At 44.5% G+C, this 23,072-nt stretch overlaps 1 protein-coding gene across 2 annotated transcripts in view; it reads left to right on the plus strand.

Moving 5' to 3' along the window:
* Positions 1-23,072, plus strand: part of Sv2c (synaptic vesicle glycoprotein 2C) — a 173,590-nt gene that overhangs the window by 124,348 nt on the left and 26,170 nt on the right. For both annotated transcript variants that reach the window (XM_050153836.1, XM_050153838.1), the window contains 3 exons: positions 19,785-19,918; positions 20,387-20,476; positions 22,553-22,663. In XM_050153836.1, the coding sequence (XP_050009793.1) occupies positions 19,785-19,918; positions 20,387-20,476; positions 22,553-22,663 (335 nt within the window). The remainder of the gene's footprint in view (positions 1-19,784; positions 19,919-20,386; positions 20,477-22,552; positions 22,664-23,072) is intronic.

The following is a 23,072-nucleotide window of genomic DNA, read 5'->3' on the forward strand; positions in this document are numbered from 1 at the left end:
AACAATGTCATTCGCACCTCCACCTTACACAGGAGAAAACAAATTCAAAAGAATGAGCAGCTTGCTCGAGGCCATGAGGTACCAGAAGTAGGACTGTTAGCCAGGTTAACTCCAGAGGGTTTAGGTCCTCAAAATAGTGTCCAAACTCACTGACCAAGAAATATACAGTAACAGAAAGTCAAGTTTAGCTCAGTGCATGGGAAGCTGAGGCAGGAGGATTGTGACTTTCAGGACAACTTGAACTACTCATAGAATTCTTGGCCAGCGTAAGCTGTACAATAAGACTCCATCTCAAAAAAAATGGCCTTTAATACTGGCACTCGAGGGAGGAGTGCGTGTTAAAATCAAGCCTGAGCCACAAATTGTCAAATTGTCTCAAGCAAGCAAACAAACAAAATTCAAATACAGAAGGAAAGGGAAGTGTATGTTCTGACTCCTCCTGCCACATACACTTTCCTTAAGTGGACCCATGTGAAGCACAGGTGCACAGCATCAGGCTAACAACTGCTGGACTCCAACCATGGGAAGCGGCGGGGGGGGGGGGGGGGGGGGGGGGGGGGGGGGGGGGGGGGGGGGTAGTGGGTGGGGACATGGATAAAGCTGGGACAAGCGGTGGGAAGGGATCACCTCTAATACGCAGTAAATGAGTTCCTTTCACCAAGAAGTTTCTAAATTTTGCTTTTAAGAAAGCGTCATAATGAAGTCAGCTGGTGCATCATGTCATTAAAGACGTCATAACGGAACAAATGGAGTAGCTGCAAGTCAAGACCTTTCCGTTGTGTGCACTTTTTCCAATAAGAGTTCAAGATAAGCACTCATTCTAACAGTAATTAATATACACTCCTCAATTCATAGACAAATTGGAAAAATCCTCCCCCCACAGTATTAAAAAATACTACCATAAAATTATTTTCAAAACTTATCACAACTATATAATGTATTTTGATATATTGCTTAATTGGCGAATGGTAATTATAATTATGGCTAGACTGATATAACCTTGATCACTAGAAAGCCTGTGGAAACAAGACACAATTCTACATAAATTTAGATAAGTGTGTCAGTTGCAGAAAAATATAGAAGGTTGGGTGATAAAGTTGTTCAAACATGGTTTTTTTTGCCTATAAATGTACCTTTTTCGGTTAGATTCTGGGGGGGAGGTTGTGGTGGAAATTTGAAACTCTGGGAGAAAGGGGAATTGTATAAATTTCTTTTGACTCAAGAAGTAATTGCCATGGTTTTTAAGTGGCGGATGACCAGCTCAGAATGGCTGATTTTAGGTGCCGCTGACCAATCTCCAAAAGTGGCATCATGGATTTACTTAAAGATGTTCTTCTAGCTACAAATAGACCCAGAGTTGTGGTGAAAACGTTTAGTGTCAGTTTGGAAATGTGACATGGGGGGAGGGGCTTCTCCCAAATCCTTGGGACTGGACTAGCTGAGCATAACCCACATCTCCTTTCACCCCAGAAATCAGAATCCTTGCTGTGACGATTTTATCTTTGTGAAATAAATGTTTCCTCCTGACTTTACTAGCACCAAGTGAGAGTCTTTAGCTGCACCCACTGGCATAGCATAGTACACAGCCAACTATCGCCAGGTGCTAAAAGGAGTACAAATAGCTCCACTTTCTTTTCTTCTTATGGGAAGTGTTTGTTTGTTTGTTTGTTTGTTTGTTTTAATCTTGCTGCAGGATAATCTTGCTGGGTTTTGAAAAATCTGAACTGCTCCCTTCCCAAACAGAAGGAGCTAGAAATACAGTCTCTCTTCAGCAGGGCAGGATAGGAGCATTGACGTACCCTTCTTAGTTCTGTGCTTTGAGAGAGCTTGGTGGAAGCCGTGCTCAGAGGCCCAGCTGGAGCCAATCCTAACCCCAGCAGTCCTCCGACCTTCAGTTAGCTATCCAGTAGCACTGCCCACTTGATCTCACTCCTCCAGCACTTTCAACTTCCCTGATGTGTGCGGGAAACCCCTAGTCAGAATTATGTGATGCAAACATTCAGTGGGAATTTCTGAGGACCTGAGCTCTTAATAGACTGTGAGCCAAGGTTCAGATTGCAAAACCCTCTTAACGTGTGCTGAGGCGTAACTCAGTAGTGGTGCGCTTGCCTAGCAAGTGCGAGAGGCTGGCTTTGATGCCTAGTGTTTGAAAGAGGGAGGAAATATTTATGAATGAAGCTAACTCCCGTGACTATCGCTAAATCGCTCATTAATTAATTCAGTGCTAATAATTTTATCATATTCAAGATGTGCTTGTGTTTCCCTCTGGGTGATGAAATTGGGTGGATCCATTTTTTTGTCTGTCTAGCTCCACTTCGCCATGCTTGCCCGTGTTGTTTTGTTACCAGAAAGGGAAGCACCACTGTTACCGAGTGGAGGAAAATGGTGGGCAGCTCTAAGTGGGCGCAGAGACTTCAGTCCAAACCGTTTCCTGGTGCAAGTGCAACTCAGGGTTGATTTGAAATTTTCCAAGGCCTTCTGCCTCCCCGTCCTAAGTGTATTTACTTTACCAACAGTATTTATGTGTGTGTGGTTTATACATGCGTATGTTCCACATGTTTTGTGCACATGACCAAGGAGTGCACACCTACATGCCAGTCAGAGGTTGACATCAGAATGTCTCCCTCAGTCTTTCTTCACCTCCACCCTAACCTTGTTTGGAGACTCGAGCTTGTCTTTTTAGCTAGCCTAGCTAGTCAGAAATTCCCCTGGACCTTGTCCATCTCCTCCCCCAGGGCTGGGATTAGAGGTTCATGTACTGCTGTATCCAACGTTTTTGCAGGGTGCTGGGGACCAGAACTCAGGTCTCATGTTTAGACCGGAAACACTTTTCCCATTGAGCTGTCTTCCCAGCCCATAATGCACTTACACTTTTTAACACTCACTGCCAGAAAATTCTCTGTTAACCAGAGACTGGGCATTGACATTTTCCCTCTTGCTCTGTCCGTTAGCAATCAGAAGACTAAAAAGCTAGCAATCCTGCATCCTATGATTAGAGATCATTATCAAGCCCTGGGGCTAAGTCCACTAAGTCAAGATACAAAACAAAACAAAACAAAACAAAACAAAACAAAAAACCCACTGGATGTGGTAGTGCATTCCTTTAATCCCAGCACTTGGGAAGCAGAGGCAGGCAGATCTCTGTGAGTTCGAGGCCAGGATGGTCTACAGAGTAAGTTCCAGACCCTGTCTAAAAAAATGAAAAATAGCCAGGTGGTGGTGGTGCATGCCTTTAATCCCAGCACTCAGGAGGCAGAGGCAAGCGGATCTCTATGAGTTTGAGGCCAGCCTGGCCTACAAGAGCTAGTTCCAGGACACACTTCAAAGCTACAGAGAAACCCCATCTTGAAAAACCAATAAGTAAATAATAGTAAAATTCCAGTTACATTAAAGTTTCTTTCTGCCTGTGATTAGCAAAACCACAATGTTTTCCCTGAGATATGATGATGGCTTATTCTTTCCTGTTTAGCCATTTTTTTTCCCAGATAGGAAATCCTGAAGTAGTCTCTGGACTGTAGTTAGAATCTTTCCAGTCACTTGCAGGCAAGGCTAATAGTGCTAAGACCATCTTTTCATGTTATTTGTCTCTCGCGGTTTGAAATCCTTCACCTCTGTCCCAGCATGTGAGCGCCCCCTTTCATCAACCCTAGTACTGGAGCCATTTTAGAGTCCTGTCACATCTCAGCCTGTGTGTGTGTGTGTGTGTGTGTGTGTGTGTGTGTGTGTTTAGCTGAGACCAGATAAAAGACAGGAACACAGATATGCTTGGTTGTTTTATGACATGGTGCACAAAAATTCCCCCTCGAAGTTTTGTATCTGTGTCCATTGCTCCTGACAGTATATGCTTGGTCTTTAGATTCTTAGAAACAAGGTGGAGCCCAGGCCTCAGTGCTGAAAGATAGGATGTGAGGTCCCCAGGAGAAGGAATTTAAGGAGACAGCAACTGGCTAAGCACATGGCCTCGGAAATGATGGTGAACCAAAGAGGAAGGGGTTTCTCTGCCTTTAATTTTTTCCCATTTAGATCCACAAAGCCTGACCTACTTTGAAGGACTTCTCAGGTTTACATGTAAAAGCTATCAAGAGGAGCTTTTAAAGAGCCTAAAGACTCATGGGGAGTGTCTTGTGAGTTTGGGGTTCATTCCAGTGTTGGGGGAGTGTCTTGTGAGCTGGGATGCTCCCCAGTGTTTGGGTGTGTCTTGTGAGCTCCGGGGTGCTCTCTAGTGTTGAGGGGATGTCTTTTGAGTTCCGAGTGCCCTCCAGTGTTAGGAGCTGTCTTGTAAGCTCAGGGTACCCTCCAGTGTTGGGGGAGTGTCTTGTGAGCTTGGGGTGCCCTCCAGTGTTGGTTAGAGCTCATCACCATTCACTGTCCCTTAAAACACCCTACAAGGACTTAATTGGTATCTTGTCTCTTGTGGTTCTTGTCTCTCACACTTAGCTTTGTGAGGAGCTTCCTCTGTTTGCTATTTCTGAATATTCTGACCAGCTAAGTCTCTTGGGTATTTTTTAAATGACATTTGGATTTGCTTCTATGTAGACTTGAGCTCTTAGGGAAAGGAAAGCAGTTTCTAGGAAATTTATTTCCCAGCATAAATCCTTTTGATTTAGTTAGTTGTCTTCCCCCATCTCTCTCTTTCTCTCTCTGTCTCTCTCTCTTTCCTTTGTCCCCATTTATGATACAGTCTCATTACCAAACCCAAACTGGTCTAGAATTCACTATGACACCCAAGCTGACCTCACCACCATGCCTAGCTTGCCCAGCAGGAATCCTGCCTGTCCCCAAAGCTTTCCAGATTTGCACCCCCTCCCACCCAATGTCAAAGTGCTTATGTTTTTAGATCTTCCTAGAAACGAACACTAGCAAACACGCTACCTCACAGAGCGGCTCCCTGCTCTTGAAATTACATTTGAACTTCTGCCTCCCTCCACAGAATGGCTCCTAAAGCCTTTCCCTTTCTTTTCTTCTCCAGTCTCTTTCAGTCTGTCTGTATCAAAGCATGCCTCCTATTTGTTACTTAGGCTAGCTGTCAAACTAGGCATTTGAAATACTCAGAAGCCTTTGCCAGTTCTTATGTGCCCCCAAATTCAAGAGCCACGAGATTAAGCAAAGACATTCCTTGCTGTTCTTGCTTATTGGTTAATCTTGTCAAATAATATCTGATCTTGTTAATTAATCTTCACACTCACAGCTGCTGCTGGAGTGAAATATTCTCTGTAGCTCATGTGCTCACATGTGGTGTGTGTCTATGTACAATGTGTGATATATTGTGCATTGGTGCCTGGTGTGTGCATGCACTGTGTGTCAAATGTATTGATTTCAGTGTACATGTAGTGATGTGGCATATTGTACAATGTGCATGTGTGTGCATGTATGTGTATGTTGAACATGCATAATAAACATGTGGTATGTGTGTGGTGTCAACTATCAAATATTGAAGTATGTGTTTAACATGTGTGAGAGCGAATGTTGGTATGCCATGTGTCCTGTGTTTTTTTTTTAAGACAGGATTTATCTGTGTAGCTTTAGAACCTGTCCTGTAACTCGCTCTGTAGACCAGGCTGGTCTCAAACTCACAGAGATCCGCCTGCCTCTGGCTCCCAAATAATGGGATTAAAGGCATGCGCCGCTATCACCCGGCTTTGTGTGTGTGTGTGTGCCCTGTTTTTATAATGTGTGTGCATACCATATGCACAATATGTGGTGTTTTCTATGTGTAGTGTTGTGATTATATATTGTATATTTGTAATATATATTTGTGTTATTGTGTATAGCATGCCCCTTATGTATGTGAAGAATATGTGGAATGTATGGTTGTGTGGTGTGTTACATATAACATATACAGTGCATATGCTGAAAATATAGTGTTCCTTTTGTATGCATATGAGTGCAGAGTATGTTGTAGCATGTGCTGTGAGTGAACTGTGTGTGTGACTGTGTGGCATATGTGTAGAAGGTACATGTATGGGTATAGTGTATATATTGTGTGTACCAGGCTGTGTTGCTGTGTTATGGAGTGTGGTATATATATATATTGCATTACTATGCATATAAAATGTGTGTCTGTGATCTCAGGAATATGCCTGTGTTGTGGTTGGTTAGAGGTAGAGCACTCACCAAACTCCCAAAGGCCAGAAGGATCAGAACAGCTTGCTTGTGCTTGAAGAAACCCTGTAGAGGAAAACTTCTTCACACCCTCTCCGGGTGGCTCTGGAGAAGCAGGGAAGGAACTCTTTGTATCAACTGTATCTAGAAGCTGCTGAAGTCAATTCCAATCAGAATGTCCTGGTCAGAGAGGCAATGGCTAGGAGAACTAGCCATAACTTGGTCTGTCCTTCAGGTTCGGCCGCTGTCCTGAGCAGTTGACTCGATCCAGTAGGGAGCCTGACGATGGCCAATGGGGCCTGTGAGACACTTGAGTTTTGCCTTCCTCTGCTGTAAAAAGCAAAAGGATACCTTTTCAAGTTCACGTCTAAGCAAACTTGACGCCAACTAAATAGGGCTAAACTCAAAGCGATAGAATGCATGATGTTTCAGGTCAAAGTAGCGTGTGAAGTGTGGCGCCCTGGTCTCGCAGCCTGGTGGGCTTGTGGGAGCACAGGCTCACTGCTCCATCTCCTCGCTGCTCTTCTACGCTGGGTAATTTATGTACAAACCCCACAAAGATCCCAAATGTGAGAGTAAATGGTTGCTGACAGTGTGTACTTCCGTGTGACTGCCACCGAAATCAGAATGTAGAACATTCTCACTCTCCCCAAATTCTCTGACTCCCAACTCTACTCCTTGTCCTCCTCCACCTGAGATGAGCCACTGTTTGGTTTCTGTAACCAAAGCTGAGCTCTGTCTTTTCCAAAACCTCACTCAGATAAAGTATAGAACCTTTTGAGTTCTCTCATTCAATGTATTGCTTTTAAAATAATACATTCACGTTATCAGTAATTCTTTTCTTTGATTATTAAATGGCATTCTGGTGTGTAGATAAGTCACCATTTATTTCTCCATGATCCTATGAATGGACGTTCTGGTTGTTCCTTGGTTTTTTTTTTTTTTTTTGCTCTTTGGCTGGAAGCATCTGCTTTTTAGGGTCTGCTCACTGAACACTCTCCCAAGTGTCTTCCAAAGGCTGCTCATGTGCTCATTTCACTTCAGTACCCAGGACAGGGATTGACGAGTCATAAACCAGTGTTAATAAACAACTGTGGGTGCTGCACTGTACCACCTCAGACACCCAGGTGTTGTGTAGGAGAGAACCATTCACCCCCGTCCTAACCCATGCTTGGTGGGCATGCAGTTGACTCTCCTGTAGTCTCAACTCACAGTTCTCTGAGGACAGATGACACGAAACAGTGGAAGTTCAGTACGGAGACTCACTGTCTCAAATCTTACTAGAGACAATCTACAAAATAGGATGCAGGAGTGTGCACTAAACCTAGTGTCTTATGTACTTCTCTGAAACTCCGTTGAATAGACTCATAAAGGCCTTTGATACCCGGTGTAGGAGGAGTCCTCTGGGTTTCTGGGGACATGGGGAGCCAAAACAGCTATGTGGCTCGTGGTAGAAAGGGACAAATGGAGATAGTATGGTTCATTTTCTGTGGGTTTAATTCGTGATTCTAAACACAAGTGGGAGGAGCCTGAGGATGAAGCTGGGGAACAGGGTTTCGACTGTTGTGAAGAGGCACCATGACCACAGCAATTCTTACAAAGGAAAACATTTAATTGGGGCTGGCTTACAGTTTGAGAGGTTTAGTCCATTATCCTCATATCTGGAAGCATGACAGCCAGCAGACAGACATGGTACTGGAGAAGGAGCTGGGAGTTCTATAGCTCGGCAGGCAGCAGGCAGGAAGAGAAGGAAACACTTCCTCTAACAAAGCCACATCTACTCCAACAAGGCCACACATCCTGATATTGCCACTCCCTACGGGCCTATGAGGGTTGGTTTTTATTCAAACCACCACATTCCAGTCCCTGACTCCCATAAGCTTGTAGCCATAACATATTGCAAAATGCATTCAGTCCAACTTTAAAAGTTCCCATAGTCAATAACAGTCTCAATTCTGTAAAAGTCCAAAGTCTCTTCTGAGACTCATACAGTCTCTTCACTGTAATCTCCTGGAAAATCAAAATGAAGAAGCAGATCACATACTTCCAACATACAGCAGCGCAGGATATCCATTACCATTCCAAACGGGTGGAAACGTGAGGAAATAAATACTGCACCAAAGGAACAGCATGTGCAAAGTCCAAACTCTGCGTCTCCATGTCTGATGTCGCAGTGCTATTCAGATTCCCCAGCTCGTGGCAGCTTTTTGACTGTACACTCCGCTCTTTTGGGTTGGCTCCACTCCCTTTTAGTAACTCTCCTCGGCATGCATTCCACTGCTCCGGCATCTCCAACATCTTGGGGTCTCCAGCACAATCCAGGCTTCGTTTCACTAGGTGGTCTCCCTAGGTCTCCAGGCAGGGACATCCCTGTCACCTGCCTGGCCTTAGCAGCTTTCCTTAGTCTCTGAGGGAGAGTTCACAGTCCCTTTCTTGTATCCTTGACTCAAAGCCAGAATCCGATGGCTGAAGCTGCTAAGTTCTGCTGCTTGCTGGGGCTGGAACATGGCCCCCTTTGTTAAATTACATCTTCACCGCTTTCTGTTTCCAGGGGTTTCCTTCATCCCCTAAACTTAGCTGTCCTGAAACTTGATATGTAGACCAGGCTGGCTTCAAACTTAGAGATTCTTCTGAGTTATGGTTATCAGATTTAGTAAGTATAGGATGCTTGGTTAAATTTGAATTTCAGATAACATTTTTAGTATAAGCATATCCCAAATACTACATGTCAAATACTCATGCCTCCTTTCTCCACATTTAGGGGCTAGAGAGTTGTCTCCATAGTTAAAAGCACACACCGCCCCTGCTATTGCAGTGGAACTGAGTTCGGTTTCAAGCGCCCATATCGAGAAGCTCACAAGTATCTGTAACTCCAGCTTCAGGGGATTTGACGCCTTTGTGGGTATCTGCACTCAAGTGCACAGATATACAGAAAGGGGAGGGCGAGGGAGCTTTAATTATTTATTTGAATTTAAACAATGTCCTGAATTTTATCTGCCCACCATCTGAGGATTGTTGGAGTATGGAACAAAATGACATGAGGGTGTCTAACACGTGATGGGTGTACTATCAATACTCTTCAGAGCCTGTCTGCTCCACCCATGTCTTTGGTCAGGTTTCTGCTTCTTTCCCAAAACCATGATCAGTCTGCAAAGAAAGGAGCACACATATACTGGAATTAGCATTCCAGCCAACGCTGGCTTCAGTCTCCCCTGCCAAGGCACTGGTCTGCCTGTGCCGCTGGGGTGCTTTCTCACTGCAGGCTCCCCGAGTTATTAGATCATCCCTCATAAACAGCAGCCAGTGATGCCGAATGAACAATGGCTGCATTAATCCCAGACTAAGTCACTCTGGGTCTGATTTTTCTGGCGCCATAGCCCTAGAAAACCATTCCTCAGGATGCACCAGGACCAATCATTTCCACAGTTGGTTGCAGCCAAGAACATATTGGAGGGCCAAGATTAATGGCTCCCATAGCCAACCTTTCCAGAGAGCAGAGATGAAATTCTATTCTGGGTGGATGCCGACATACTGAAACCAAAGGAAGAGGGGTGGAAAGAATAGAAAGAGTGCTTGAATGTCTACTGCAAAGTCGTAAATCAGGGATAGGCAAAGTGAATCTGTCTCTGCCAGCCATTTACTTGATTTAGCCTACTACAGTTTTACTTCCGACAGTCTAAAAAAGCATGCTTTAGAGACATGTTGAGGGCCCTGCACCTTGGAGTTCAGTCCTGACTTCCTGACTTGTGGATTCTTTATTTTTTTAAAAGGAAGACTAATACATGCTTGAGGAAGTATTAATTATGTCCGTGACAAAATAAATCCATCAATCCATAGGGAGTCCATTTTCTACAGAGACCGCACATTGAGATAGGATGAACTTTGGACCGGCTCGGGTGAGGAGGTGAGGATGGGAAAACAGCTTCTAGTCACCAGCAGCTGGGAAACCTCCTCTCCTCTGGTCAGTCCTCTTAGTAAGCTTTCACTGGCCACATCCAAGTTATCCAACTTTTAAAATTTTGCAAGTTTGTGGAAAGGGTTTTCTTTGGAACAAAGTTACAACAAACACAAGTGTCACAGCCGCATTTGGGGTGTGCCTCACTAAGCTGTGTGTGCATTGATGTGCAAATGGGTATCATGAGATGGTTTTGTGGCTGTCTTGTAGCGCCGCACAGAAAGGTATTCATATCCTTTAAATCCCTATTAGTTTAAAAAGTCACACTATCCCACCTTTGTATGGGCTGCTGATGACCTCTGCCAGCCTTCAGGGTGTGAGGAAGTGCGCTACAGAGTAAACATTCTTTTTGATCCCTCATAGAACAATTTTAAATTGGACCACATGCAATGTTATAAAGCAGGTTCCAAATATTTTAAAACCTATCAAGCATGTTTTCTTATCACCTTAAAATTAAATTAGAAATAAAGTAAGAAAAATTATATGGTTGGAAAAGAAGAAGTATAATAGACCTGTTGCCAAATCAATTACTTCTGAGGCTGGAGAGGTAGCTCAAGTGGTACAGGGCTTGCTTTGCTAGCCTGCAAAGCTGAGTTTGACCAGTGCGAACTCACGTGTAGAGCCCAGCTATGTTGGTTTTATCCCAGCATTGTGGAGGTATAGACAGGCAGACCTCTGGGACTCAATGGCCAACCCATTTTACTATCCTCCCTAGCAAGTTCCAAGCCAACCAGTGTGTGTCTCTGCCTCTCTCTCTCTCTCTCTCTCTCTCTCTCTCTCTCTCTCTCTCTCTTTCTCTCTCTCTCTCTGTCACTCTCTCCATTTATATAATACATTATATATTATATGAATATATTACACATACAACAGATGGCTTCTAAGGAACCACACCGGAGGTTGACCTCTATTCTACAAACCCACACACATATGCACACACACACACACACACATGCACACACACACATGCAAATCAATTGGAATGGTCTAGACAAACTCTGATTTTAAAAGAACCCAGTATTGAATTCTTCATTATTTAAAGAAGAATTTGTTGAGTTACTAATACCATACTAAAGATAAATAAGGCATGGGGCTTCTCCTCAAGGAACAGACACCAGAGAGACTCTTGGTGACTTTCAGTGTGGCTTTCTTCTATGTTAGGTACCTGCTAAGGGCTGTGGAAATATATAGACCACCCAAGCTACTGAGTAGGAGGAGACTTCTTACAGTACACCAGGAAGAATTCACACAGGCTCTGCCTACTTGGCTAATAGAAGACTGAAGTGTAGGAGTATTTCTAGGTCACCTAGAAGGGAGGATTGGCCTAGATATCACTTGAGAAGTACATGACCGCTCTCCTAGGCACTGGACCACAGATCAGAACCTGTGTGGGCATGCTGGATGTGACGGTACACACCTGTTATCCCAGCCAGTGTGGATTACTTAGCCAGACCTTGTTAAGTCAAACCAAAACAAACAGAAGATACAGTGCCAGTGGGTTGGCACAAAAATTCAGCAAAGGGTTTGGAGGAGCTTGTTTGAGAAAACGGGAGGGATAGAAAGGGCCAGCTCTTTGAGACGGTGTAAACTCACCCTAAAAGATTTTAAGTTAAAGAGGCAAATATTCTGTTTTTTAAAAAGAGGTTTGCTTGTATTTTACATGTATGAGGGTTTTGTCTGCATATGTGCGTACCACATGTGTGTGTGTGTGTGTGGTTCCTGAAGAGGCCAGAAGGGGGTATCAGACCTCCTAGAACTGGAGTTACAGATGGTTATGAGCTGCCATGCTAGGAACTGAACCCAGGTCCTGTGCAAAAGTATCCAGTGTTCTTAACCCCTGAGCCATCTCTCCAGCCCCCGTCATCTGAGTTTATTACCCAGAAAGCTCTTGATTATATAGTAAAGCTAGAACAAGCCAACTAGAAGTTGTGGGCTCCATTAGAGAGAAGCAGCATTCAAATTACTTAATGGCAGGAGCTTAGTCAGTTCTAAAAAGTGGAAGACAGAGGAATGGGACCCAGAGGTCCGTTTCCACGTTAGGTGTTACCTCAGCTGAGGACTATGAACTGATCCAGGGCTCAAGGTCTCAGAGCAATAACCATAATATGCATGAGTACATACGCCATCAGCAGGCACAGCCATGCAGATCGAGGCCAACTGTGCCTTTGTCTATTAAAGTGGTCCAGGCAAGATATGAGTAGGGAGGGAGATCAAGGAACATGTTTTAGAGAAATGCAGAAAATAGAATTGCATTGTTCCGTAGCTAACACCCCCGGGGGGGGGGGGAGGAATGGAGGCTGCCACCACAGCCCTGGTTCGCAAGGCAAGTCACTTATTCTCGGCACTTAGATCGATTATGAATCTCAGCATTAACTTCTCTCCAGAGCAAAAAGCAACTTCTTTGGCCGAGATTGAGAGCAGCAGTAATCTATGGGTACGAACATACATACTTAGAAACAGTCCGATAATAAATATGTCTACTTAGCAAAGCAACAGTAATAGGTACCCTTGTTGTTGGTTGTTTTTTTCTCTTTTTATTCTTTTGGCTCTTTGGGGGCGGGGGCTGCCACCCATCTCCCAAATAAATCAAACACGGAGGCTTATTCTTTCTTATAAATGCCCAGCCTTAGCTTGGCTTGTTTCTAACCAGCTTTTCTTAAATTATCCCTTCTACCTTTTGCCTCTGGACGGTTTTCTTTCCTTACTTCTGTAATCTGACTTTCACTCTGGCTGGATGGGTGGCTGGGTGGCTGGGTGGCTGGCCCCTGGTGTCCTCCTCTTCTCCTTTTCTAATTCCTTGATCTCTTTTTCTCTCTTTTTCTCCTCTGTTTATTCTTTCTGCCGGTCATCCCCTCCTATTCTTTCTCCTGCCTTGCTATTGGCTGTTGAGCTCTTTGTTAGATGAATCAGGTGTTTTAGGCAGGCAAAGTAACACTGCAACACAGAGTTAAACAAATTCAACAGAAAAGAATGCAACACATTTTTGCATCATGAAAACAAATATTCCACGGCATAAACAAGGGCAACATACCTTAAAATAATATTCTACAACATACCCCTACCCCCATCTCAGGGTCTGTAACCTCCTGGACCATGGGTTTTGACCAGTTTACAGTACCAGGCTTGTGCTGTTTCCTGCCAAGCATGCCTCAAAGACAATTAGAAAGTAGCTAGTGACCCCCATAACATCCATGTCACAATTGTAGCAGTGAGCACATCTTGCCCTGCAGGGCAGTATTGTGATGCTCAGAGTTCAACACTGGGTAAACACATTGATGATCTTCCTCCCAGGTCATCTACATAGCACTTCTTAGACCCAGCACTGCAAAAGCTATCCAGTAGGAAGGAAGTTTTTAGGTCAGTTCCAGCTTTAACTGTTCTTTTAATTTTTTTCATTTTATTTAATTTTTTATCGGGTGTGTATATTTTGTCTTGCATGTGTATATTTTGTCTGTGCACCACATGATTGCAGTGCCTGAAAAGACCAGAAGAGGGCGTCAGAGTGCCTGGGACTGGAATTAACAGATGATTGTTAGCATCCGTGTGACATCCTGTATAACAGCACCTAGTACTTCGTACTTCGTTAAGTCACTTCTCCAGACCCACTCACCCCACCCCACCCCCAGGTTGATTTCCTTATGTCCTACAGCCAAAGTCTACTGTGTTTGAGATTTCTGGGGCCTTCCTGACCAGTAGCTCCTCAGAAATTATCCCATTCTCCATACTGAGATTTTTGTTCAATTTGGATCGGGGTGGTGCCCCATGCGTTTCCTCCCAGCACAAGTGAGACTGAAGTGTGGGTCTCTGTGAGTTCGAAGCCAGCCTGAGATACCAAATGAAAACCAGTAATGATAGTAATAACTCTTGTCTTCTGGGCATCCACTCACGCAGGGTATCTGTATTCAAGCTCTTTTTTTAAATTGTATTTTTTAATGATCTTACAAAGTGCATTCCATACAGGTTTCTCATACATCCTTAGCTTTGGTTAAATCACCCCCACTTCTCCTCCCCTGTGTCCCCCAAGACTAAAAGGTCAATGAAAACAGTTTTCTTTCATATACAGACACAGGGTTGTCTCTGGCACTTTCTCGTGTTCTTCAGTGTTCACGTCAATCACAACCAGAATCCATGCCATTTCTCGAGAAATGCCAACACTGAATAATGGCACGGCTGTGATCCCAGCTTTTTTTCCTTTCCCCTCCTCCCAGCGCCGGAGCCACTCAAATGCCAAAGGCTTGCAACAGTGGTTTGTTTTCCTTTTTAAGTGAGAAGCGACGGAAGGTTATGTAAAGTTTACAAATTAAAGAAATAATGTCAGAAGAGAACGTGCCCATGAGCGGCGTCCTGCCTTGAGTAACCCAAAGCAACTTCATGCATTTACAGCCCACGGCTTTTCTAGACCAGATGATATATGTTTTATGTGCATATAAAAATGAAACCGTTGTTCATTCACACTGTTGTGGGGACGTTTCTCTCTTTCCACTTGGACATTTTCCATGTTACATCAGAAAGATCTGCCTCGGTTTCACCCGGTACCCACGTGGTTTGTATCGGATGGCTACACCGTGGGCTATCTCCCTGCTTGCCTCCCAGCGTCCTCATTTATTTGTCTGCTCATCTTTATTTGGTTTTGCTACAAATGAGAGATGAACAGCGTGGCAGGACCGTCCAGCTGCAAGCTGTTAAACCTTAGCATCCCGGATGGTACTGGCTGCCTGAAAACCCGAGTTGCTAGTCAGACATTCATATTTCATGCTGATTATATAGTTTTTCTATTTTAAGTCAGTGACATGTCAAGGGTACGAATTTTTTATTTCTGTAGCAATAATATCAGAAACTCACCTGATCATTGTTCCATGCAGACACACCCATTTTTTTTCTCACTGGAGAAAATTAACTTGGTGCCGCTTTAATAGAGACTTTTAGCTGCTCCGTGCCTTGAGAGAATACCAAGATGAAAACACATAGATGATTTACTTGATTGTCTGTACAATACTGAAGGTTTTCCTTTTTAGTACATTGGATCTGAGTCTTGAACCTGAAATCTCCCTTCTGGAGAAAGATATATTTGTTGATAATATCACATAACTTTTGATCAGAAAACAGGTCAGTGAAGTAGGTACCAAGACACCAGAGTTTCCAGGATAAAGCCTAGAAAAGAATGTAGGATCCAGGGTCCTGTGTGTGTGTCGCATGCTTTGCCTGTATTCCTTGAACAGGCAGCTGAGGAGGCAGCCACAGGGCCCTGCAGCAGCAGCAGGCAGAAGCTGGCAAGGGCCTGGATTATTATGCAGGAGGCATCTCGCTTTTATTAGTGCCACACTGATTAAAGCCAGGCTATAACAGCCTTCCATAACACCTTAATTGAGGTCTTCCCTTGCATGGAATTTACATTATCTGTAGATAAATCCCACAGGGTGACATCTTAATGGGTACTTTAGCAAACTCCAAAGGACGATTAGAAACATCAACTTTGCAAAATCATTTTTTAAGACACACAAAATAGAGAGCATGGTGCCAACATAGGGATTCATTTGAAAGAATCAATTTTACTAAGTGCAGGCATGCTCGAATACATGAGCCGCTCTCCCAGCGGAGTGGAGTGTGACTCCACTGCCCTCGTCTTCGCCCTCCTTTGAGATCACGGTGTAGGGTTCTGTAGAGAGCTGGAATTCAGATTTAAGCTTCCTTGAAATGTTACTCAGGAGAGCTGAGGGCTCAAAGCTGGGCAGCGATGGTGCTCAGGGGTCCGATCCTTCGTTTTCCTTTTGTCTTTAAAGTACAGAGTAGTGTTCTAGTCTGCAAGGCAGCTGCAAGGTCATTTCTCAAGGCCTCTCTGGTGCCTACCTTCCTCTCAGGCCCCAGGGCCTGAATCTTTGACTCAAACAGGCAAGTCATGGGAGGAGGGATGGCCATTTCCCTTGCCTCCTACTGCTGCAGAACATGCCCTCCTAAGTCAATCAGTTATAAAATAATAGGTAAAGGGCAATCAGTCTTGGATGGCCTTGCCTACTTCCTAAGCACAGGCTTTAATTCTCTCTCACTTTGACATTAGAAACTCCCAAATTTGCTTTGTGCAGAAATTTGGCCAGAGCTCTTGTGAAAAAATTCCTCATGAGAAGAGACAACTCCATCCATCCGGTCTGCGTTCTCTGCTTTCTTCTTAATCTGGTCCAGCAGGAGTCAGGTGTCATCGTGTTTCCTACCAAATCTGCCTCTTCCTTAGGACTCTACCTTCCCTGGAGCAAGAGCTCAGGCTCATAATCTCCACGCCACATGAGGTGACTGGCTCTCCGTGCCATATGTGGTGACTAGCACACGTAGGAACCATGTCTACGTGTGAAAAGGAAACAAAGAGATCGCTAGATCTTAGAAAAATCAATTCAAATCATGATGACACTTCATTAGGTATCTAACAGAAAAATAAAGGTGTCTTTAACAGGCAAACAGTGGTGGGAAGGTTTGCATCAGCCAGGGCTGCAGCACACCATGCATGGCAATGCAGACAGTGCAGCCACTGCGGAGAGAAAGCCAATGTGTTCCTGTAAAATTAACGAGATACTTGGGGGTAATGAGGTGACTGAGCAATAAAGCCGCTTACCTCTGAGCCTAACGCCCTGAGCTCAGTTCCCAGAGCCCCCGAGTTAGAGGGAGAAGGAGAGTAGAAGCGAGTGCTCACAGGCACACACACAATCAATAAACAAATATAAAATATAATAAAAAATTACAAATAAATTCAAACAGAAACAACATATGATTCAAGTGTCTAACCTTAAATATTCAAAAACCAAAACTTTAACAGGCACAAAAAATGTTTGTAGCAGCTTTATTAATAAGTACCCTAAATTGGGAACCATCCAACATTCTATAACCCACTAACATATGTGACAATTTGTATGCATCTCCAGGGAATCATATGAAGTATAAAAGCCACATTCTCAAAGTTACATACAGCCTAGTGTGGTCATGTGTGCCTGTAATCACAGCCCGTGGGAGACCGAAGCAGGATTGTGAATTCAAGGCCAGCCTATGCTGTACATCAAGACACTACCTCAAAAAACAAACAGCTAATCCATAGTATGATTGCATTAGCACAAAAACACAGGAGATTACAGGACTTTTAGGAGGTGGGGCCTCACCGAAGGTTGTGTCTTGCTGCAGCCAGGCCTGCCTCATGGTCTCCCATAGGCCTTGGCTGGTGGCCCCATCCTACGTATTTGAAACCAGGATGCAGCACCTTCCAATCTCTCAGCCCTCTGGTCTCTGCTTCCCTTGTTTCTTTTCCTCTCTTTGTCTCACTCTGTGTTTTTGTTGTTTGTTTTGTTCTGTATTTGTCAACTTGACACAAGTTAGAGTCATCTGAGAAGAGGAAGCCTCAACTAAGAAATGCCTCCCTCAGACTGGACTGCAAGGGAGACTGTAGGGCATTTTCTTTACTAATGATTCATTTGAGATGGTGCAGTTCATGATGGGTAATGCCACTCCTGGGCAGGTAGTCCTGGGTTGTGTAAGATGGCAGGCTAAGCCAGCCCTGGAGAGCAAGCCAATAAGCGGTGGTCCTTCATGGCCTCTGCTTCAGTTCCTGCCTCCAGGTTCCTACTTGAGTTCCCTTCCTGATAGAGTGAGCTCTGGAAATAAATAAACCCTTTCTTTCCTGAGTTGCTGTTGGTCATGATGTTTATCACAGTAATAGAATCAAACTTGAACGCTCTGTCTCCCCTCCTGTCTGTCTGTCTTTCTAAGGGTGCTTACGTTTACCTTTGGTCCCGCCCTACCGTACTGGACAGCTTTTTTTTCTCAAGATCCTTGACTTAGGAACACTCATGACTCCCTTTGCCTGTAACATCTGCATTCTCGGGTTCTGGAGGTCAGCGCGAGAAGCTCTGATGGGGGAGGGGGGGTGAGGTCGTTTTTCTGGCTACCACAGAAGTGCTCTGCTCCACCCACTATAGTGACATAGTTAAGTCCCTTTGACCTGTTTTCCATTGAAAGGGTCACCTTGTGAGCTCTCATTTTGAACTGTGACACCAGAGCCCTCCATCTCTTGTCTTTGGTCTTCCTCCCTCTATTCTGTGGAAAGTGTTATACCTGAAATTTAACTCGGTCACCGAAGAATTTTTTCCCAGTGTTGAGAATAATAAGGTTTAGAGATCTTTAAAGAGAGTCTTTATATGAAGCTCTGAGATCACGTGAAATGTGCACATTATGGTCCCTTTGTTCTGTCCTAGAGTTTCTTCTGCATTTTGGATATGTGAGACTTTTGAATATAGGTTATATGAGACGTTGAAAGTAACCGTGCTTCCTGAAAGCTAATGGTATAATTAACTCAGCAACCCACATAGGCTCCCATCTTAAATTCTTGGAGCAAAACTAATGTTGCGTGCCACTGGTGTTGATGGCCCTTGTCAACAGCACAGTGGACCAGTTGTCATCTGCATAAGTGCGAGTGTACAATTCACGATTCAATCCCATCTTGAATCCTAGCAGAAAAGATTTTGTGACTTTAGCTTGTAGCTTTGGGGATTATGTCACTTCCAGTGTCTCCCAGGATTCCCACAAAAGGCAAACATACAGCTCTCCTGGGGAGGGGACAAAGCCTACCTCACTTTTGTTCACAGAAGCCTTATACTCTCCAAGCTATACTGGAGATTGGTGTTCTGTCTCCCACAGTTCCTCTGTCCCTCTGTAAGCCCTGCTCTGGCCTCCATTACATTTGATGCACTTTGTTCTGTCTTATTTGGAACCCTGTTGGAGATCTACTTTCAGTATTCATGCAAACACCAGTTCCTGAAGGGATTTTTATTTATCCTATCTAGCCCATCATGAGTCTTATTATAATGTATTAGGACTTCCATCTTTATAATCCCAACATTTAAACTGGCTGCTTTAAAGTTGAGATTCACCTTGCTATTCTCTATGATGTCTGTGAGTAAAGATACAAGTCCTTGTTTCTGATAAGGGCACTGTAAAGTCAGCTTTTCCCCCAAATGACCATTAAAAGTGTTATCCTGAAAGGACTGTTGGCAGAGCTATAGAGGCTGAAAGAGTCTAGCAGGACATGCTAGAGTCCTGAAGTCCCCAAGCCCAAAGGCCAGCAGTGGGAGGGCTGGCTGTGACCAGCTGAGGACACCAAAGTAGGCCACTCTTCTGCCTGGCCAGGGGAGGGGAAGGAGAACAAGGAAAAGATGCCCCACTCAGACCTCGTTGGGAATCCGGTGTGGTAACAAACACATATAATCACAGTGGTCAGGAGGCCGAGACACAAAGATTATGAGTTCAAGGCCAGCCTGGACTACGCAGAGAAGCTCATGTGAATTCCACCCCCGACCCTGGTTGGGAATTGGATGATGAAGTCCACAGCAGGTCATTTCCTGATAGACAGATGGGAAAGGATGAATTATGGTCTGGAAGAGTAAAGAGAAGACACCCAGCGTGATAGCCTGTTGAAAAACACGTTCTCCCACATTGGCCGTTGAGGTTTAATTATAGTAACCCTACATGTACCCCCACCTTAGATCTTGATTCTTTTGATTTTGGGCACATTCATCCAAAGCACTGTCTTGGGGGAGGGCAGTCTTAAATTGAACCCACCACTGTAACTGATTCGTAGATCAGTTCACCCCTCTGTGGACAGTAGAACTTGACCGACGAATCCCCGAGGGCCCCCCACGGTGCTTGCCCAGCTGCAGTGTACAGGGGTTCTCTCTCTGACTCCTCTGTCCCTTTCCAGGATGGAGCTTCAGCATGGGCTCAGCCTACCAGTTCCACAGCTGGCGGGTCTTCGTCATCGTCTGCGCACTCCCCTGCGTCTCCTCTGTGGTGGCCCTCACCTTCATGCCGGAAAGCCCTCGCTTCTTGCTGGAGGTAATGCCTGTTGACACAGAATCACAAGTGATCCCTGCACACTGGCAAGACTTCTTTGCCGTTTCGAGGGAAGTATGTCTGCCTCGTCGAGAGGTGCATTCTCCCTTCCTGCCACGGGGTTTTGCAGGGTTTGATTTCATGGAGACATGCTTTAAGCAAAGAGGGCTCACAGCCAAAACCACGCATGCACTTCCCTCAGCGAGCAGCTTTCACTCGATGAGGGGGCTATTGCTCACTGTTTAATAAAGGAAGCGTTATTGTAAAAGGTGCTGTTTCTAGCTGAAGGCACATTCTTTGAACAGCTGCTCTATAGTGGTATCCTTGGCCTGCGTGCTTCAGTGGAGAAGAGTTAAACACATTTGCATAGTGGCCTTCCATGTGCTCTGAAAACTCAAGGGTGGTTGGTGACTGAAAGGCAAGGAGTCCTAATGCCTGGCTCCTAGCCCTGACTGCCTGTGTGTTTCTTAGGTTGGAAAACATGATGAAGCCTGGATGATTCTGAAGCTCATTCACGATACCAACATGAGAGCCCGGGGTCAGCCAGAGAAGGTCTTCACGGTGAGTCTGCTTCTCGGAGAATCCTTGAGTTTCAGGCATGGTTTCTGTAAGGGGCCAGACAATGCAATGACGTTCTTTGAACGTGCAATGACGTTCTTTGAACGTTCAATGACGTTGTTTTAAATCAATATAGAGTAATATGAACTTTAGAAGATGATCTTTTTTTTTTTCAGTCCTGGGGCTTGAATCTCTTCTCACCATGTCTTTACTGTAGGTGCTGTTTTCCATGGCTTTGTGTTCAGGTGACTTGTGGCGTGTGTGTATCTGTATGTGTGATTGTATGGTGCATGCGCATTGTGTGTGCCTGCCTAAGGGTGCACAGAGGCCACTGGGCATTCTGTTCTACTACTCTGCTTCCTGGCTTTATTCCCTTGAGAAAACAAGCCAGGAAATTCCCCTATTATTCAGCCACCACAACACAGGCACGGCCCAACTTAGGCGTGCTGGGGATTTGAACTCAGGCCCTCATGTGTTGATCAGCAAGCTCAGCTCTCTGACCTATGAGCCATCCTCCAGGCCTCAGCTGGCATCTCTTTAAACTCTGACTTCTCTCTTTGGCTGAACTCAGCTGCTCCCTGCATCTCCGACTCCTGCTACACAGGTCTTCCAAGATCCAGATACTTGAATCGAAGGGCTCTGTGGACATCCTCTATGTCCAGCGGTCCTTCAAAACCTACCTTCTAAATCAGAATTTCCCATTCTGAAAGCCCTCAACCTCTTCCTTATCCTAAATGTCACCAGCAAGTACTACCAGCACAGCCCGAACTTAAACCTGCAAACCATCTTATTTAAAGTATGGGATATTGGCTATCATGCAACAAATAAAATATATTTCAAATAATTATGAAAAAAACAGATATTAATGACTGGACAAGTGGAAACTCTCAAAAGCTAAGTTGCCAATGATTTTTTAAAAAGAACTAAAAACTCTAAAGTGGACATTGTTTGAAACGCTGTTGTATACCCAGCACTTAAAAGCCTCAGACAGCAGCATCTCAAGTTTAAGATTTGCCTGGACAACATAGTAAGATACTGTCTCCAAAAGAAAACCAACTTCCCCATATATTTTATTTGAAAGCCCATAGTTAACTCAGAAGTGGTTTTTGCTAACTAGAGACAGTGTCTTTTGTATAGTCAAAATGAATGACTGCCTGCCTAGCACAATTTGAAAGACACCAAGATACCCAGCCTCCAAACAGTATCTTCAATTAAATTGCCATTTAGGATATGGGTAGGCTGAAAATAAAAAATAAAAAAATGAAAAGGGAAAAAAGAAAAACCCACTCAGCCCCTAGAAAAAATAGCATACATACTATTGTGTCCTCTTTATCCAAAACCAGGGATTCTCTCTCTCCCTCCCTCCTTCTCTACCTCCACCACCCCTCCCACGCCATCATTCTTTCCCTGTATTGAAAGCCTTGCTCACCTGTGTTGTGGCTCTTTCCTTTAGCTCAAGAGGCCACCTTAAGTCACAGACATACATTGTCACTCTGAATCTTCACCTTTTCTTTCTCTTGCATACCTGAAGAGTCAGGGTTGATGCTCACCATGGAAACATCTCCCGGCCATCTGTGAGTGTCTGCTGGTCAACCACTGGGTTAGCCTATGGGTGAAGGAAAAACAGGTCATAGTGATGCTCTATAGATAAATGGTGCATGAGCAAGTATTAACGACTATAGTTAAAAGCCAAATTCATCAAATAAATAGTGCCCCCCCAAATAATCTCCAGGCAAAGTAACTCTACATGCAGAACCTCCTGTCTCTGGTGTTTCATCTGCTGGCATGGCTCTTTATGGGGATGATGCAAAGGGGGGCATTTTGTCTCTGGTTGACCCATCTCCACTTGCTCCCCCTCCCCATTTCTCTCTGGCCTTCCCCATCACTAAGTCATATTCAGTTCCCTCAGATGCCCTTTAGGTCTGTAGATCTCTACCAGTGTTCTCGTGTGTAGGCAGAGTTCTTACCAAGTACCACTTTCTGTTCCGAGTTGTGTTTTGCTCACTTAAAATAAATAGCCTAAATACAGCAACTTCAGGGAAGAGAACTCAACCCTTTGCACTCTGTTGCTGTCCACAGGTAAATAAAATCAAAACTCCCAAGCAAATTGATGAGCTGATTGAGATTGAGAGCGACACAGGAACATGGTATAGGAGGTGTTTTGTTCGGATCCGCACAGAACTGTATGGGGTAAGTATGAGTTTGTTTCACGACAACCTATCTACATGTCAATTTTTGACATTTGGGGGTAGTCACAGAGAGACTGACTATGCCTGTCCCACAAGGAGGACTTGTCCACTCTATCTAGAACACCTGTCTCTTGCACTAGGACCAGGCAACTGAACCCCTCTCAGCTCAGAGGCTAGCCAGTATGCTCCATACTGAGGAAGGAAAGTGCTGGGCCAGGAGTCAGGGCAATGAAAGTCTGTCTCAGTACCTGGTGGCCTCGAGGAAGCTGAAAAGTGAGCATTGCTAGGTAGACCTGGTGATGAAGGCCTATTATTCCAGGTAGTATAATTCCAGGAGACTAAGGCAGGGGAGTTAGGGGGGAAAAAAGGAAGGAAGGAAGGAAGGAAGGAAGGAAGGAAGGAAGGAAGGA

The sequence above is a fragment of the Alexandromys fortis genome, unplaced genomic scaffold (genome assembly GCF_014885135.2).
Source record: "Alexandromys fortis isolate MF-2015 unplaced genomic scaffold, M_Fortis_MF-2015_v1.1 scaffold_79, whole genome shotgun sequence".
Lineage (NCBI taxonomy): Eukaryota > Metazoa > Chordata > Mammalia > Rodentia > Cricetidae > Alexandromys > Alexandromys fortis.